Genomic DNA, 18,713 nt, shown 5'->3' on the forward strand with positions numbered 1-18,713 from the left:
TAATGGTGTGTAACTTTTTCAGATTTGTAACAGTATCTTTTTTGAGACAATGCCTCCAACAGGCAGTGTAGAGCACATAATGATTTCTTAATGTTTGTTGCATCGTGACCTAATCTAATTTTTTCATTTTTCCATCATTAGGTTCTTTTTGTAGACATTGGTAGTTTCCAAGACTCAGAGGAAGAGGACTGTATCTTAGTTCTCTCTCATAACCTGGTTACGGGGTGTTGCGTGACAAAGACAGTGTTAGCCTGACATTCCCCAGATGAACAAAAATTTAGTAGCTGTCGGATGTATGCACGTGGGTGCACACACGCGCAGATAGTACACACGTAGTTATACTCTGTTCTTTCTGCTCAGTGGAGTCCCAGATGTTAAACGTTAAGGAACTGTGATGGAACTGTGTAAGAAAGCTTCCCTAGTGGCAGATGCCATCGCATGCTAGCTGCAGGATTCAGCTCTCCTTCCAACTGGAGTCAGGGAAAAAAAACTCTCATTGCACAGATGAGTGGAATCTTAAGCCTGGAATGCAGTCAGAGTGTCTGTAGGTGTAGGGCTTCCCGGATTCTTATACCCTACTCATGAAAGGGCGTTTGTGGCTGGATATATTTTTAGTGAGTCCACCTATACCCTGAATACCACTGTTTTTACTGTGAAGCATTCTTCCAACATTAAGAAGCCACCCGGTATTTTGCATCGTGAAGATAGCGGAAGCACTTGAGGTAGCCATTTCTGCTCTATTTGATTAAAAGTTTAGCAAAGTCTTGCTAATTACCCAATTAGAAATATTACCCAATCACGCCAAAGGGTGGAATAAAATTCAGTCGCACAGTTTATGATTTAAGTATTCTAAAGTAAATTTTAGAAAATGTAACGCTTTGCTCCCTTTTGGCACTTGTCAGAACCATTAAAACCTATGAGTATAGTTGGCTTCAGGTAGACACTGATAAAATTAATGACGTTTATTTAAAGTTCTTTTTTTTAATTGTTTATTATTGCAACAAGCCTGGTGATATTCAGATATATGTTTTACATATTCAGATCCACATTTCCTTTAATAAGTAATGCAAAAAATTTAATTTCTGAGTTGTCTTTGGGTAAACGAGGGAAGAAATGGTATTTAAAGTTTATTGACATTCTACATTTAATATATGGAGTATATTCTTTTGTGGACATATGTATGATATTCATTTATTCAGAAAAAATTAGCAAGCGTCTCCTATATTTTAGGCAGGCACAATAAAGGTAAATAGGATCTGGATCCTGCCTCAGGAAGTGGACAGTCTCTTACAAATATGTGTACAAGGCAGGGGCAAATACAACCCTTGAGCCCTTATTTTAATGTTAAATTAGTGTGTGTTCATTAAAAGCATTTGATTAATAGAGGAAAGGGGAAAACTCCATTAAAATCATCTAAAACTTAGGTATATTTTTAAAATCAGTTTTCTGTTTTTTAAAATGTGATTGCTAGTTGTAATCAAAAGTATATGTAATTCATTATATGTCTTTAAAAAATTCCAAATTTCTTGCTATGGTTGACTTTATCATTGATTTCCAGACTCCTTGAAACCTGTTTTCACATGTGTTTGCGTTATTGGTCTATTAATAAGGAATAAAAGAGCTTTTAATTTATCTGAAAGTACTCCCATTTCCTTCTTGAATTTTTCTTTTCTTGATAACGGAGCCAAGTTGAAAGATATAAGGAATAAAGAGGAAGTAAGTAGAGGGAATAGTATTTAATGACAGGAAAAAAAAAGTAGAAAATGAGAAAAGAAAGTCTACAAATTGAGCTTTGATCTAACTGCCAGTTGGATATCAATAACTGTATTTGTTAAAAGCTGTTGACCATCTTCTGTAATTATAGGCATTGTGAAGTCGGGCTGGGAGGTGAAAAAAGAAAAAGGATCTAAGAGGAATCTTTCCTTAACTTAAGTCATTTCCTGAAGTTAATCTTTGGTTATAGTTCAAAAGTCTCTTATAGTCAATCCCATGTATTGCAGTTCTTAAATTTTAGGAAGTTTGTTGTTTGATAATTTCAGATGAGAATACACTCCATGAATGCTTTCATTCAGATTAGAAGTGATGGGACCTTCTTGGTTGAGACAATTTTGAACGGTAAAGTTTTAGATTATCCAGTTACAGCTGTTTTTTTCCCCTGAAAATAATGTTTGTGTATTTAAACCAATTTTCCTAGGAAATCTTTAAGATTTGGTGTAATTAATCAGTAGGAAATTTTCTGTAGTTGCTTCATACATTTATTATTTGATTATTTTGATGTGTTATAGTTTTATTTTGATAGTCAATAAATATCTTTAAATCTTGAAAATTATTTTTCCCCAAATTATTGTAGTTATAATAATTAAGAACAGTTTCCATTGTTTCAAGACTGAGGTCCATTCCATTTAAGTTCAGCTCAACATTTTATTCGTAAGACTTTGGGGCATTTTATGTTTCAATTGCCGTGTATTTAAATGGATGTTATTATTATGATATTATTATATCTACATCATGAAGATGTGAGAATTAAACAAGTTGTTCATATGGAAAAAGCAATTTATGGCATTTAGAAATTGCTCAATAAAGGTTAAAGGCTGATAGCTGTTATTGATATTTCAGTTATTGTTGATGATGATTCATAAAACAGTTTCTTCCACGTGTGAGTTTTGTTAAAAATTACACACACACACACACACACACAGAGATTTTCATACTCTAATAAATTTATGAAACCCCGGATTAGGTGAAGTAAATTTCTCTGCCTTTATATGTTAGCATGCATTGAAAAATTTTCAAAGCTGCATATAGTAGTGCGTATAGCCTATCCCTGGTTTATTGATGATACAACCATTCGTTCGCTGAGCTTGATAAACATCGGTATAGCTCACAGTGGAGACCAGGAGACTTTTCAAGTAGGGCACTTCTCAATTGTGCAGGACTGTGCTGAGCACTGTAGGTCATGTACAGTCTATGGTTCCTGCATTCTTGCATACTAAATGCCAGTAACAGCCCCAGACATCAAGACAACCCACACTGCTCCCCTATAATCCAAACATCAGCTGTAGGGAAAGATACCACTCTAATTTGGATCCAGTAGTTTGGGGGAACACAAACAGGTTTTGCTTTCTTATGAACTAGTCATTTGGAGTCCTGTAGGCATAAAGCTGGTGGAATGTTTTTGTGAGCAAAACTCCACAAAAGGTTCGAGAAGTGGTTAAACAGATTTATGTATACATGTAAAAATTCATTGAGCTGTACACCTAAATTTTGTGTATTTCAGTACATCCATGTTATTCCTCAATTAAAAAAAAAAATCTCTGGATGACCATCACTGGTATATATAATCTGTGTTGTGAGAAATGATTGAGAATTTTACTTATATGTTGGGATATGAGATCATTTTCTCCATCCCTGCAGTCAAATGATCTTGAATTTTGATGTTTTCTTTTTTTCTTTCTTTCACTCCATTATGAAGGAATTCAAATTAGATGTCATTGCAGTGTGCTACTTAGTAAGAATTTAGGATGCATAGGTAAAAGAAGGTAGAACAAACAAACAAAAATATTGATTACATTCAGTTATATTCCTGTCAGAGCTCAACCACATTATATTGTGCTATTTAGTTAAATAAATGGTATTATTAATAATATCAATTTATCCAATATAATTATTAATTAAAGCTGACATTTTCCCAATAAAATCAATTTGCTTATAATACAAATCTACATTTCTTTTCTCTTCTGCAGGGAGGATGAATTGACACTCTAAGCAATTCTTTTGTCTTGTCACTTCAGTGACATGAAACAGAGTTTTCATGGATATGGCTGTAATGTACAATATTTCCTTTGTTTTCAGAGCAGAAAAGCCATTAACAGTTATTTCAGGATTACTGTGTTTATGACACTTGTAAATTGATTTGTGGTATTAGCCAAGAAGATGATTGAACAAAAGCCTTTGAATTTCTTTGTGTTTATCCTTTCCCAGTTTCAAGGTGATGAGTGATTCAGATCACACTTCAGGCTTATGGAAATGTGCTGGACTTCCTCCCCATAAGACCTAATTCCTGAATCAAGGGAATAGTTTACCCTAGCCTGACAATTGCATGAAAAGGAGTTTTATCAAGGGACAGCCGAGGTCAGAGGGAAGTGAAGGTGACATCTATCCCATCATGAAAATGTCAAATGGCCTGATATAAGACACTTGGTTGTTGCAGCTCAGCGATTCTTAAGTCCTTTTAGTGTGAAGAGAAAATAAAATTTAAACAATTCCAAGTTATAGCACTGTCCCAGACTATTACACAAATCCATTGAGTTATTTTTAAAACTACAATTTGGATGTCAGTGTCATAATATATCCCTTCCTGCTGACTATAATAAAAGCTGTTGATCTATTTCAAGCTTCCCGAGTAGAAAAATGTTGTTTCATGGTTTAGCATGCATGAAGTTAATTCTGATCTCTAGAACTCAGAGTGGCTGAAACAACTTAATGCTGTTTCTTAGTGAACAGGAATGTCAACACAGCATTTGGGGGGGGGGGCTGTTTACATTCTGTGCCTTCTTTAGAAATGGCAGATGGACTGTCGCTGACATGACTACTTTGTGTAAGCTGCTGCCATAGAAATGAGAGTTTTTAAAATAGTGATCCTATGAGTTGTTGTTTTTTTTTTTTTCTTTAGACTTGCCTTGTTGTATTTTCTCTTGAGAAATTTGACTTGAACACATGTGTGAATAAGTATTGATGGAAGATGCCAAGGATGTGAAAAATATCCCCAAGATGAGATTTACTCTCCCAAACTGTCTACTTTTCTAAGCTGCTTTTGCTCCATTCATTACACTATCAGATTTTATTCTTTTTACAGTAAAGTAGAAATCTCCTTATTTTGGAATTCAGGAGTATAAATTTGTGGTATATTATTTGCTTAAAGGAAAAAAAAAGATTTATAATACAATGGGACCATTAGAAAACCATAGTGTCAAAGGTTTTGAGTAAACACGACACCATTACTGTCAAGTATAAAAAACAAGTGGTTATTAGGAATGATTATTATTCAGAATATATTAACAATATCTAGAGACCTTTACACTTACTTTAAAATAATTTGTTTCTGTTCAGTTTAGAGGCATGGCATATATACATAAATATAAATAATAGTCCAAAATGACTGTGTACTCTTACCATATTTTCTTCCTTTTTCCCCTCCTATACTTTATTAATGGAATATAGCAGAATCTACTGGAAACAGTGTATAAAATGAGTGAATTGAGAATCAAAGCATGACATCCAGAGGTTGTACTAATAATTACCCAGATTTAAATACTTACTGTAAGTTGGGCTTATTATAAGTTCCTTTGGACCATGAGATTCCAAACACATAAAGCAATAAGGAACAAATATTGTGTTTAATTATGGACTTGTGCTAGACATGCAAAACACATACGCAGAACACAACACATTCAGAGGGACCTCAAATTTTCTGAATGTAGTTCAAACAGAAGGGGTCTGATAGCACGGTAGTCTTAAGAGAGACTTTCTGGCTATTTTCTCTTTTTATATTAAAAATATGCCAGTAAGTGTTGGTTACCATTTGCTAAAGGAATTTCCTTATTGCACTGGAATATTTCAGGCTTATTTCTGATTTGAACAGACTGAATAGCTTCATTATAAATGTCTTTATTATAGAAATGTTAAAACATACCAGAAAATAGAGACTGTACTATAAAGAACCTCCGTATATATCTATTACGCAGCTTCTGTAATTATCAGCTTGGTAGGGATCCTTGTATCCTTTTGTCCCGGTGTCACTTAGCTGTGCCTGCATTGCAAACCGTGCTGAAGCAGACTGGTTTAACACAAGAAACATTTACTATTGTTTCTAAGTCTGCTGGGTCTTCGTGTGCATAGAGAAGGAGAAATACCCTTTTTCCTTCTACCCTTCTAGGTTCTTGGCTGGGTCTCTATAGCGAAAGAATAACAAGGAGAAGCATATAAATTTATGTAATGTAAGTTTTATGTGACATAGAAATCTTCAGAAGGAAATGAGGACCTGAAGAAGCATTTTATGCTAGATTTTTGTGAAGAGCAGAAAGTTGTGGAAAATGTGATAGAACAAAACGAATCTGTACCAAATGTAGTCAGCTGTGGAAACCGTAGCAAAACCTGCTCATTCAAACTCATTCCAGTGTTCCTCCATTTTCAGAGATAAGAATGCTCCTTTTCCTCCAAGTATGGGGAGCACATCACCTAGAAGGGCGGAAGGAAGGAGCACATCTCTCATATGAGGGTTTTAGACCTATTGCAGGGGAAGGTCAGAGACCTTCTTGCACTTTCCATTTTTGCATTTCTTCAGCCTAAAATATCCCATATGCCAAAGCGCTGTGTTTGGGGGTGGCATATCCTGAGACTTGTCAGATGGTTCTGCTGATCTTAACCAGTCTAGACTGACACTGACCGGGCTGGCTTTTGTAGCAGTGTTCAGCTGGTAGCACATCTGGGACTGGCTTGTCTAGGTTGGGTCCCTTACCCATTTGGTGGCTGCCCGCCTACTGGCCAGGATTACAGAGGGAAATGGAGTCATGTCTCTCCTCTTTCAATAGACTTGCTGAATGCAGACCGAGTAGGGTTCTAGAAAGAGACAGAGAGACTGAGAGCAAGAATGTGCAATTCTTCTTGAGGCCTACGCTCAAAGCTCATTCCATTGATTGAAGGCCAGCCAGATTCAAGAAGTCAGGAAATAGCTTCTTGGTGGGAGAACCTGTAAAGTTATATGCAGTCCCTTGGAGACAAGAGAGGAGAAGAACTGAGGACTTTTTTGTCATCAGTCTACCATATACCCCACCTTAAAAAAATGTTTTTTTTGAGTATTTTAAATCAATACAATTTCACCACTAAATACTATAGTGAACAGGCTTTTATTTTTTTAAGTTGTTGGATTTTGTAACTGTAATATAAGCCATATAAATTAACCATACTCTTTGAATCAAAAAATTATTACTGGAGGCTATATCCTGCTTACTTTTCGGTAACGACAAAATTATCATCACTGTCACTACTAGTAGCATATTTCATTTCTTATTCTGTGCTAAGCATACATTACCTCACTTAACCCTTCTAAGTGTGCTGAAGGGCTGAAACTCTTCTATTCATTTGTAGAGATGAGCAAGACAGGTTAGATAAACTGCCCAAGGCCGCATGACAGTAAGTGATGGCTTTGAACCTATGCTATTCTAACTCTATATTTCATGTTCTTATGCACTCTATATCACTGTTTCGTGATATAGACCCGTGGGTCTATATATATATAGCTGACCCATGGGCTCTAGTATCTTTGCATGTACTTGGAATGGATAGGTAGAATGGACAGAGGATAAGCCAACTCTCTTTTCTATTTCTAAAAGCAGAAGATGAATTTAACTTAAGGGAGTAAGTTGTTTCTAGATTTACCACAGTACAGCTTTTTAAAAAAAACATCCGGGCTGGGAATACTCATTGGTGGCTCAGTCAGTTAAGTGTCTGCCTTCAGCTCAGGTCATGATACCAGGATCCTGGGATCGAGCCCTACATCAGGCTCCCTCAGCTGCTCCCCTTATTTGTGCTTCCTCTCTCTCTGTCTGTCAAATAAATAAAATCTTTTAAAAAAAGATTTTATTTATTTATTTGACAGACAGAGATCACAAGTAGGCAGAGAGAGACTGGGGAAGCAGGCTCCCTGCTGAGCAGAGAGCCCAATGCAGGGCTCCATCCCAGGACCCTGAGATCATGACCTGAGCCGAAGGCAGAGGCTTAATCCACTGAGCCACCCAGGCGCCCCAATAAATGAAATCTTTAAAAAAATATATAAAATAAGAACATCAGAGGGATCTGTGAGGTCATTTAATAATATTAGTGATATATGTATATTAGAGGCTATTATTTGGGAGAAACGAAGAGCTTTATTTCCTTATTGTTGTATTAGAACTAGGTCTGTGCATGTCCATGTTTCTGTTCTGTCTCAGAACCATTGTGTTCTTAATCCTTATCACATTATCATGCTGGACAAGCTACGGCAGTCAGGAAGGGTCAATTGTGTATGACATCTGTTTTCTTTTGAGTTAGATGTCAGAGATGATTTTCTCCTTTCTGGGGATGAGCTGGGATAGAAAATTAATATTTTCTTTCAGTTTTTCATCTTAGAAAGATTAAATCCATGAAAATTCATTGATTCTTTTTTGGATCTGAGTTAATGTCATTAACATAAGCAGTCAAACATCAGCTTTATGTGACTAAGCCTCAAAATATTTGTGTTATTTTGTTCTTGTCTTACTGTCGTTTCCATCCTAAGTTCCAATAATTGCTTTTATCTTTGAGGTCTGGTATATGGCAGTAAATTCATTTTCTTTGAAGAAAGATAAATGGGAATATAATTTTATTGCTATCTTACTGTTGCAAAACATAATTACTAAACAGTATGCCCTTTTGCATTCTGACAATGAAATTATGACTGACATTCTCTTTTTAATATGAAAGCTATTTTGGGGCTATCATCATCACCTAATGGAGTCTTACTTGCAAGGAGTCACATTTTAACTTCCATTGACTTTTATGTAACAGCCTCTTAACATATAAGTCTTAGGTAAATTGACGCTAATCCCTGCAAGAGAATAGGTCAGATGTAGAATTAACCATTCCATATTCTGGAAACTGTTGGTGACATCAATTTTATGTCCTTTAATTTATAGCCTTATTTTAAACCAAGGGTTCAATGTGGCATCCTTTTATGGGAGAGAATTTCTCTCATCAAGACCATTTAGTTAAAACCATTAAAATTCCAAAGTCAGATCATTGCTATTGAACAATTAGTGTCTGCAAGCTATTTTACTATGGCAATTAGAGACCATTGGGCTCACTAGCCTAAATCAGGAGATTAATTGAAATTGAGTCTGTGGTCAGTTAGTGGGCTATCTAATGTTTCTATTTTCTATGACACTATAGCTTGATGTATGAATCTGGAAGTATTGTTTCCTAAAACTATCATGGTTTTGAAAGGCCTTCTCCTAACAAATAGAAGATAGGATCATTAAACAAATAACATGAAATGTCCTTAAAAAAATCAGCACTGAATATTAATGGGATGAAATATTAAGTAATAGGTTGCAGGTAAAGAGTGACATGTAACTATAAATAATGAACTGAGAGGACTATTATCAAAGTGTTCAAGAAGAGAGAAGGGGGGGCCTGGGTGGCCCAGCCGATTAAGAGTCTGCTTTGAGCTCAGCTCATGATCTCAGGGTTCTGGGATTAAGGCCCTCATTGGCCTCTCTACTTAGCTTCTCTCCTCCCTACTCTGCTTCTCCATCTGACCCTGTGCCCCTCTCCCCCGATCATGTTTTCTTTCTCTCAAATAAATAATTTTTTTAAAGGAAGGAAAATGAAAATTCAGAGGATAAGATATTAATATTTTCTTTCAGTTTTTCATCTTAGAAATCTCTGTATGGCTCAGTATCCCCCAACTTTGTATAAATGTGCAGAATTCAGGTTTTGTAGTTAAGCAACATTCTGATTTTTATAAATAATTTTTCCACATTTGATTAGAATAATTCATTTTATCAAGAAAGTAGGTGTCAGTCAATGCAGTGGTACATTTGGAAATATTTTTAATTACCATTGTAAGTTATTTTTCATTTGAGGAAATTTTCTGAACCACATAATGATAATTTTTTTCCCAATTCCCGTTTCTACTGATGAGTCAGTTGAGATCAGAGAATGCAGAATAAAGCCATTACTCTAATTCAACATTTTTTTTTTTGAGGGGGTGGGTGGATGAGATGGAAATATTTTCCTTTATGATCCATATATAACTTTTCTCAAATTAAAATGTAAATGGGATTTTTGTCTCTGCATTCTCCAAGTTATAAATAAAACAGCAGAATAGCAGCCTTAGTTACTATTTTAAATATAAAGTATTTTATATGTATATGAAAGCTGCCAGTGCATAACCTCTTCAGATAAAAGTTGAGGTGGACACAAAGGAAACAAAAAGCCTCAATACTTGGAATGCAAAATAAATTTGAGAGAGTCCAAGATGACAAAGGAGTAGGAGACCTTTGCATCTGGTCCCAGAAATTCAGCTGCCTAGGTATCAGATCATTTGGAACACTTGTGAACTCACTGGAGACCTAAGAAAAGAGTAGCTGCAACTCTGCAAATAGAAAAGCAACCACTTTCTGCAAGGTAGGAGGTGAGGAGAAGTGAATCTGAGGCAATATATGGGAAGATAAACTGCAGGGGAGAGATAACCTCCATAAACTGGCTACTGGAAACTGATATAACAACGGAGCACAAAATCAGAACGTTTAGAAGTCTGCTCTGGTTAGGAACATCCCTGTGTGAAAGGCGCTCAGGCAGTGAAGCAGGGGCAGAACCCCAGATGGGTCAGTGTGGTCTCAGAATCCTAGGGTCACAGGAAGACTGGGGGTGCTTGAGTGTGGCAGAGTTTCTAGGCATTGGAGTGGGGAAGCCAGCTGCAATCAGTGGGCCCAGGAGTGCACTCTCAGTTTGGGATTGCCATAAACAGCCAACCCTGGCATGGGTGGGCAACTGCTCTCTGAGCATGGGCCTAGCAAGCAGCAGAAACAGTGAGACCCACCCTCTTCCTCCCCCTGGATGAGGGGAATGGGTGTGTGCTACAGGAGTCTGCAGGACTTGGAGATTCGAAAGGGGGTCCCTCCCATTCCTGAGATACAAATGCTCAGTCACAGGCTGGGTGAGCACGGAGTAGGCATGGAGACCAGGGAGACAGGAATGATTGACTGCTTTTCCCTGAGGGCACCCTGAGGAGTGGGACCCCAAGCTTTTGGCTTTGTGGCTGAAGATTGGAAGACTGCCATTCTCATTCTCTAAAGCAGCAAAAGCCACATAGAATAATCTTAGCTTGGCCCCCTGGCAGGGGTGGTGCAATTCAGCCTGGAGCAAAGACACTAGAATCAAGGCAACAGGCCCCTCCCCAAAAAGATGCAAGAACATCCAGGCAAGACCAAGTTTACTGATCACTGAGAACTACAAAACTCCAATGCTAAAGGAATATAGCATATAAAATTCATGGGGGTTTCCCCCCATGATTCTTTAGTCTTCCAATTTTATTTTTTTTTCTCTTTCCTTTTTCATTCAGTTTCTTATTTATCAACTTTTTAAAAAATCTCTTTTAATTTTCATATTTGCAGTTACATTCTATCCTTTCATTGTGCTTAATTTTGGTTTTGTAAATATATATATATATATATATATTTTAATTTATTTTTTTCAGCATAAGAGTATTCATTGTTTTTGCACAACACCCAGTGCTCCCTGCAATACATGCCCTCCCTATTTCCCACCACCTGGTTCCCCCAACCTCCCACCCCCGCCCCTTCAAACCCCTCAGGTTGTTTTTCAGAGTCCATAGTCTCTTATGGTTCACCTCCCCTTCCAATGTAAATATATACATTTTTCTTCCTTTAAGATTTTGGGATGCAGTTTCTTCTAACAAACGCAATACACCCAGAATCTAGTGTATGTCTCTGTTCCCTTCAACTGCCTGATCATTCAGGGTGCTAAATGAGAAAAATATGCAGCCAAGACTACTTTATCCAGCTAGGATGTTATTCAAAATAGAAGGAGAGATAAAAAGCTTCCAGGACACACAGAAACGAAAAGAATTTTTGATCACCAAACCAGCCCCACAAGAAATATTAAAAGGGATTATTTAAGTGACGAAGGAGCCCAAAAGTAACAGAGACCAGAAAGAAGCAGAGACAATACACAGAAACAGTGACTGTACAGGTAACACAATGTCACTAAATTCATATCTTTCAATAGGTACTCTAAATGTAAATGGGCTAAATGCCCCAATCAAAAGACACAGAGTATCAGATTGGATAAAAAAGCAAGACCCATTGATATGCTGTCTGCAAGAGACTCATTCTTTTTTTTTTTTTTTTAAGAGACTCATTCTTATATGCAAAAACATCTCGAGATTTAAAGTGAGGGGATGGCAGGGGCACCTGGGTTGTTCAGTTGGTTAAAGCCCCTGCCTTCGGTTCAGGTTGTGATCCCTGGGTCCTGGGATCAAGCCCTGCGTCAGGCTCTCTGCTCAGTAGGGAGTCTGCTTCTTTCTTTCTCTCTGCCTACCTCTCTGCCTACTTGTGATCTCTGTCTGTCAAATAAATGAATAAAATCTTTTTTTTAAAGACTTTATTTATTTATTTGACAGAGATCACAAGTAGGCAGAAAGGCAGGCACAGAGAGAGGAAGGGAAGCAGACTCCCTGCTGAGCAGAGAGCCTGATGAGGGGCTTGATCCCAGGACCCTCGGATCACGACCTGAGCCGAAGGCAGGGGCTTTAACCCACTGAGCCACCCAGGTACTGCCAAATAAATGAAATCTTTTTTAAAAATAAAATAAAGTAAGGGGATGGAAAGCCATTTATCATGCTAATGGACATCAAAAGACAGCTGGGGTGGCAATCCTTATACCAGAAAAAAATAGATTTTAAACCAAAGACTGTAATAAGAGATTATGGACAGATACTATATTATAATTAAAGGGTCTGTCCAACAAGGAGATCTAAGAATTGAAATATTTATGCCCCTAATGTGGGAGCAGCCAATTAATAACAGAATTAAGGAAATACATCAATAATACAATAATAATAGGGGACTTTAATACCCCACTCACTGCAATAAGCAGATCATCTAAGTAGAAGATCAACAAGGAAACAAGGGCTTTGAATGACACACTGCACCAGGTGGACTTCACAGATATATTCAGAACATTCCATCCTAAAGCAACAGAATACACATTCTTCTTGAGTGCACATGGAACATTCTCCAGAATAGATCACACACTAGGTCACAAATCAGGTCTCAACTAGTACCAAAAGATTAGGATCATTCCCTGAATATTTTTAGACCACAGTGCTTTGAAACTTGAACTCAATCACAAGAGGAAAGTCGAAAAGAACTCAAAAACATGGAGGCTAAAGAGCACCCTACTAAAGAAAGAGTGGATCAACCAGGAAATTAAAGAGTTAAAAAAAATCATGGAAACAAGTGAAAATGAAAACAAAACCTTTGGGATACAATAAAGGTGGTTCTAAGAGGGAAGAATAGAGCAGTACAAGCCTTCTTCAGGAAACAAGAAAGTCCTCAAATACACAATCTAACCATACACCTAAAGGAGCTGGAGAAAGAATAGCAAAAAAAAAAAAAAAAAAAAAAAAAAAAAAAAAAAAAAAAGGCTAAACCTAGCAAAAGAGAAATAATAAAGATTAAAGCAGAAATCCATGAAATAGAAACAAACAAACAAAAACAAAAAACAGTAGAACAGGTCAGTGAAACTAGGAGCTGGTTCTTTGAAAGAATTAATAAGACTGATAAACCCCTGGCCAGACTTATTAAAAAGAAAAGAGAAAGGACCCAAATGAATAAAATTCTGAATGAGTAAGGCAAATATATGCCAACAAATTACACAGCCTGGAAGAAATGGATGCACTTCTAGAGACATATAAACTATCAAAACTGAATCAGGAAGAAATAGAAAACCTGAACAGACCCATAAAAAGAGCAAGGAAATTGAAGCAATAATCACAAATCTTCAACAAACCAGAGTCTAGGGCTGGATAGCTTCCCAGAGGATTTCTAACAAATATTCACCGAAAAGGTGAATTACAGACCAGTGTCCCTGATGGACATGGATGCAAAAATTCGCACCAGAACACTAGCCAGTAGTATCAAAACAGTACATTAAGAGGATTATCCACCATGACCAAGTGGAGTTTATCCCTGAGCTGCAAGGATGGATCAACATCTCCAAATCCATCAGTGTGATACATGACAGAAATAAAAGAAAGGATAAGACCCTATGATCCTCTCAATTGATGCAGAAAAAGTATTTGACAAAGTACAGCATCCTTTCTTGACTAAAACCCTTCCCAGTTTAAGGATAGAGGGAATATACCTCAATATCATGAAAGCCTTATATGAAAAACTCACAGAGAATATCATTCTCAATGGGGGAAAACTGAGAGCTTCTCCTCCAAGGCCAGAACACAGTAGGCATGTCCACTATCACCACTGCTCTTCAACATAGTACTAGAAATTTTAGCCTCAGCGATCTAAAAACAAAAACAAAAATAAATAAATAAAAGACATCTGAATTGGCAAAGAAGTCAAACTCTTTTTGCAGATGACATGATACCCTGTGTGTAAAACTCAAAGACTCCACCCCAAAATTGCTAGAACCTATATAGGAATTCAGCAAAGTAGCAAGATATAAAGTCAATGCACAGAAATTAGTTGCATTTCTATACACTAACGAAGAAACAGAAGAAAGAGAAATTAAGGAGTCAATCCCATTTGTAATTGCACCCAAAACCATGAGATACCTAGGAATAAAATTAACTGAAGAGGCAAAAGATCTGTACTCAGAAAACTATAGAATATTCATGAGAGAAATTGAGGATCACACAGAGAAGTGGAAAAACATTCCATGTTCATGGATTGGAAGAACAAATATTGTGAAAATGTCTATGCTACCTAGAATAACATACAAATTCAAGGCAATCTGTATCAAAATACCATCGATTTTTTTTACGGAATGGTAACAAATAATCATAAAATTTATATGAAATCAGAAAAGACCTCGAGTAGCCAAAGGAATGCTGAAAAAGAAAGCCAAAGCTGTTGGCATCATAATTCTGGACTTCAAGCTCTATTACAAAGCTGTAATTATTAAGACGGTATGGTACTGGCACAAAAACAGGCACATTGATCAATGAAACAGACTAGAAAGTCCAGAAATGGACCCTCAACTCTGTGGTCAACTAATCTTTGACAAAGCAGGAAAGAATGTCCAATGGAAAAAGTCTCTTCAACAAATGGTGTTTGGAAAATTGGACAACCACATGCAAAAGAATGAAACTGGACCATTTCCTTACATCATACACAAAAAAACAGACTCAAAATGGATGACAGACCTAAATGTGAGACAGGAATCAATTAAAATCCTTGGGGAGAACACAGGCAGCAACCTTTGTGGCAGCCGCAGCATTCTAACTAGACACATCTCCAAAGGCAAGGGGAAAAAAGCAAAAAAGGAACTTTTGGGACTTCGGCAAGATAAAACGCTTTTGCACAGCAAAAGAAACAGTTGACAAAACCAAAAGACAACTGACAGAATGGGAGAAGGTATTTGTAAATGGCTTATCAGATAAAAGACTAGTATCCAAAATCTATAAAGAACTTATCAAACTCAACACCAAGAGCAAATAATCCAATCAAGAAATGGGCAGAAGTCAAGAATAGACATTTCTCCAAAGAAGACATCCAAATGGCCAACAGAAACATGAAAAAATGCTCCTTATCACTCACCATCAGGGAAATACAAATCAAAACCACAACGAGATACCACCTCACACCAGTAAGAATGGCTAGAATTAACAAGACAGAAAACGACAGATGTTGATGAGGATGCAATGAAGGGGGGACCCTCTTAGACTGTTAGTGGGAATGCAAGCTGGTGCAGCTGCTCTGGAAAACAGTATGGAGTTTCTTCAAAAAGTTGAAAATAGAGCTACCCTATGACCCAGAAACTGCACTACTGGGTATTTGCCCTAGAGATGCAAATGTAGTATTCACCTGAAGAATTCATCTGAAGGGGCACTTGTACCCCCAATGTTTATAGCAGCAATGTCCACAACAGTAGAATTATGGAAAGAGTCCAGATGTCCATTGAAAGCTGAATGGATAAAGAATATATGGTAGCTATACACAATGGAATATTACTCAGTCATCAAAAAATTAAATCTTGCCATTTGCAACAACAGGGCTGGAAATAGAAGGTGTTACGCTAAGTGCAGTGAGTCAGTCAGAGAAAGATAATAATCATATGATCTCACTAATATGTGGAATTTAAGAAACAAAACAGGATCATAGGGGAAAAGAGGAAAAACATGATGAAATCAGAGGGAGACAAAGATACTCTTAATCATAGAAAACAAACTGAGGGTTACTGGAGGGTGTGGCATGGGGGAATTCTGTAACTGGGTGATGGACATTAAGGAGGGCACATGATGTAATGAGCACTGGGTATTGTATAAGACTTATGCATAACTGACCTCTACCTCTGAAACCAGTAATACATTATATGTTAATTAATTGAATTTAAATTAAAAAATGTATAAAGTTGATGGGTTATCTGACTCTATATTCATTAATTTTTTGTACCAGTTGTAATTGAATAGAGTAATTGATTTTTATAGAAAAAGAAAATTGGGCACCTGAAAAACTATCACATTTTGAGCAAATTTATTTTAAATGTATGTTATAAACAATGTTTAGATGTCTATTATCACGGTGTTTCATAATAAAATTGAAATGATCTGAGAACATTAAGGAAAATTGACATTTTACTTTTTATGTCTGCACAATATGGAGTGAATGAATATTCTGCTTAAGTGTAAAGTAACTGAGGATAATTATTTTCTGCTTCAACAAAACCCAAATTTATAAATGTTAGAGTGGCTGATCCTTATCCATTTGTCTTTCATGTCTTCCACTACTGTATCTTGCTGTTCACTTTCTATTAGTGTCATAACTTTGAACATGAAAAGTTATTTTATAAAAAAAATCAACAATTAGATTTGTGATGTTTCATAAATGACTCAAGTGGCGTTTGTTGCCGGATCTAAAGAATTGTTTGAAAAAGAGCTATATTTTGAACGAAATGGGGTAAATGCAGTTATTTTCATAGCACTGACACCCACACCTGATAGAGTGTACTACAGTGCCTTGATGGAAAAACTCATCTGGCCAAAAAATACAGTTCACTCGAATGGGTCATCGTTTACACTGTAGCATATATCACCTATCCTTTAATAAAGCATATAGAAAGAATAATTTTATTTATGTGGAGTTACTAGTAAAGTGTTTCATTAAGAGGAAAATTATTGCAGCAGAAACATTTGTTTAAATTTTGTTGTTGGGGTGCCTGGGTGGCTCAGTAGGTTAAGTGTCTGCCTTCAGCTCAGATCATGATCTCAGGGTCCTGGAATGGAGCCCTCATCTTGCTCCCTGCTCAGTGGGGAACCTGCTTCTGCCAGCCTCCCTGCCCCCAGTCATCCCCCCACCCACCACCTCTGCTTGTGCTCTCTCTTAAATAAATAAAATCTGTAAAAAAAATTAAGGGATCATTTCGGAGTCTATGAACTTAAAATATATGTCATTTTGTTTGTTTTTTGAATTCCCAGGTGAACTACATTCTTCTCGGCCTTAAACCAAAAGCAAAAGGAAACATTACGATTTTCATTCTTCCTGAGTTGCCTCCATCCTGAAGTGCAATGGAGATGCTGTTAGGAGGAAGAGGATTAATTGTATCTCTAATTTGTCTCCTGTTAAAATTCTCTACAGCCATGGATATACCACTGTCAGGTAAAATGAGAGCATTCAATACCTACTTCATGGAATTTCTTACTTGCATTTTCATTTTTAGGTAGAATACTTGTAGTTTAAAGGTGTGATTTTTCTACTATGTTTCTATTTATTTTCAGCAATCTGTTATCAGAATTCATCATTTCCTTTTAAAAAAAATTGACTGTCTTATCTTTGGCTGCTTGCTATAATTATTTTACAGCTCAGGCTTTTTGGCTCTTCTTATGCAAACTTGGCACATAACGAGAAACATGACTTATAGATCAGGTATTTTGCCACTTAAGATACTCTTCAATATTACCAATGGCTGTTATTTATATACTCCGTTAATTTATTTTAGGGAGTGTTATGATTCAGAAATTAGTGGTATTCAACCAATTATGATAAAAAGGAAGGGGATACATTTTGTATCTTTTTTCAAAACGGTTGTATATTTAAGAATGAAAACAATAAATTAAGAAAATATTAAACAGCCATTATTATACAACTAAAAATATAAGATGATAACAACTCTGAAAATCTAGATATTATACACAATGAATTCATATCCAGAGGTTAGTCATTGGATTACGGAAATATATATCTTGACATACATAAAATAATAAAAATAATACATTTATAAACAGTTTATGTAATACTGTATCAGCTGAGTAACAGAGATTTGGAGAATTTCCCTTGTGTTATTAGGACAGGGAATATAAAAGACCCTTGAGAGGTTGTTTAGATATCTTTTTTTTTATTTTTTTAATTTATTTCTTATTTTTTTATAAACATATAATGTATTTTTATCCCCAGGGGTACAGGTCTGTGAATCGCCAGGTTTACACACTTCACAGCACTCACCATAGCACACACCCTCCCCAATATCCATAACCCCCCTCCCCCTCTCCCAACCCCCCCTCCCCCCAGCAACCCTCAGTTTGTTTTGTGAGATTGTGATAAGAGTCACTTAGAGTTTGTCTCCCTCCCAATCCCATCTTGTTTCATTTATTCTTATCCTATCCCCCGGCCCCCATGTTGCATCTCCACGTCCTCATATCAGGGAGATCATATGGTAGTTGTCTTTCTCTGATTGACTTATTTCACTAAGCATGATACCCTCTAGTTCCATCCACGTTGTCACAAATGGCAAGATTTCATTTCTTTTGATGGCTGCATAGTATTCCATTGTGTATGTATACCACATCTTCTTTATCTATTCATCTGTTGAGGGACATCTAGGTTCTTTCCATAGTTTGGCTATTGTAGACATTGCTGCTATAAACATTCGGGTACACG

General features: G+C 36.6%; 1 protein-coding gene across 10 annotated transcripts in view; it reads left to right on the plus strand.

Annotated features, from left to right (window-relative positions):
* Window positions 1–18,713, plus strand: part of CHL1 (cell adhesion molecule L1 like) — a 216,662-nt gene that overhangs the window by 109,469 nt on the left and 88,480 nt on the right. For all 10 annotated transcript variants that reach the window (XM_045991777.1, XM_045991781.1, XM_045991778.1 and 7 more), the window contains one exon: window positions 17,255–17,435. In XM_045991777.1, the coding sequence (XP_045847733.1) occupies window positions 17,345–17,435 (91 nt within the window). In that variant the 5' untranslated portion in view covers window positions 17,255–17,344. The remainder of the gene's footprint in view (window positions 1–17,254; window positions 17,436–18,713) is intronic.

This window comes from Meles meles, chromosome 20, assembly GCF_922984935.1.
Source record: "Meles meles chromosome 20, mMelMel3.1 paternal haplotype, whole genome shotgun sequence".
NCBI classification, from domain to species: Eukaryota; Metazoa; Chordata; class Mammalia; order Carnivora; family Mustelidae; genus Meles; species Meles meles.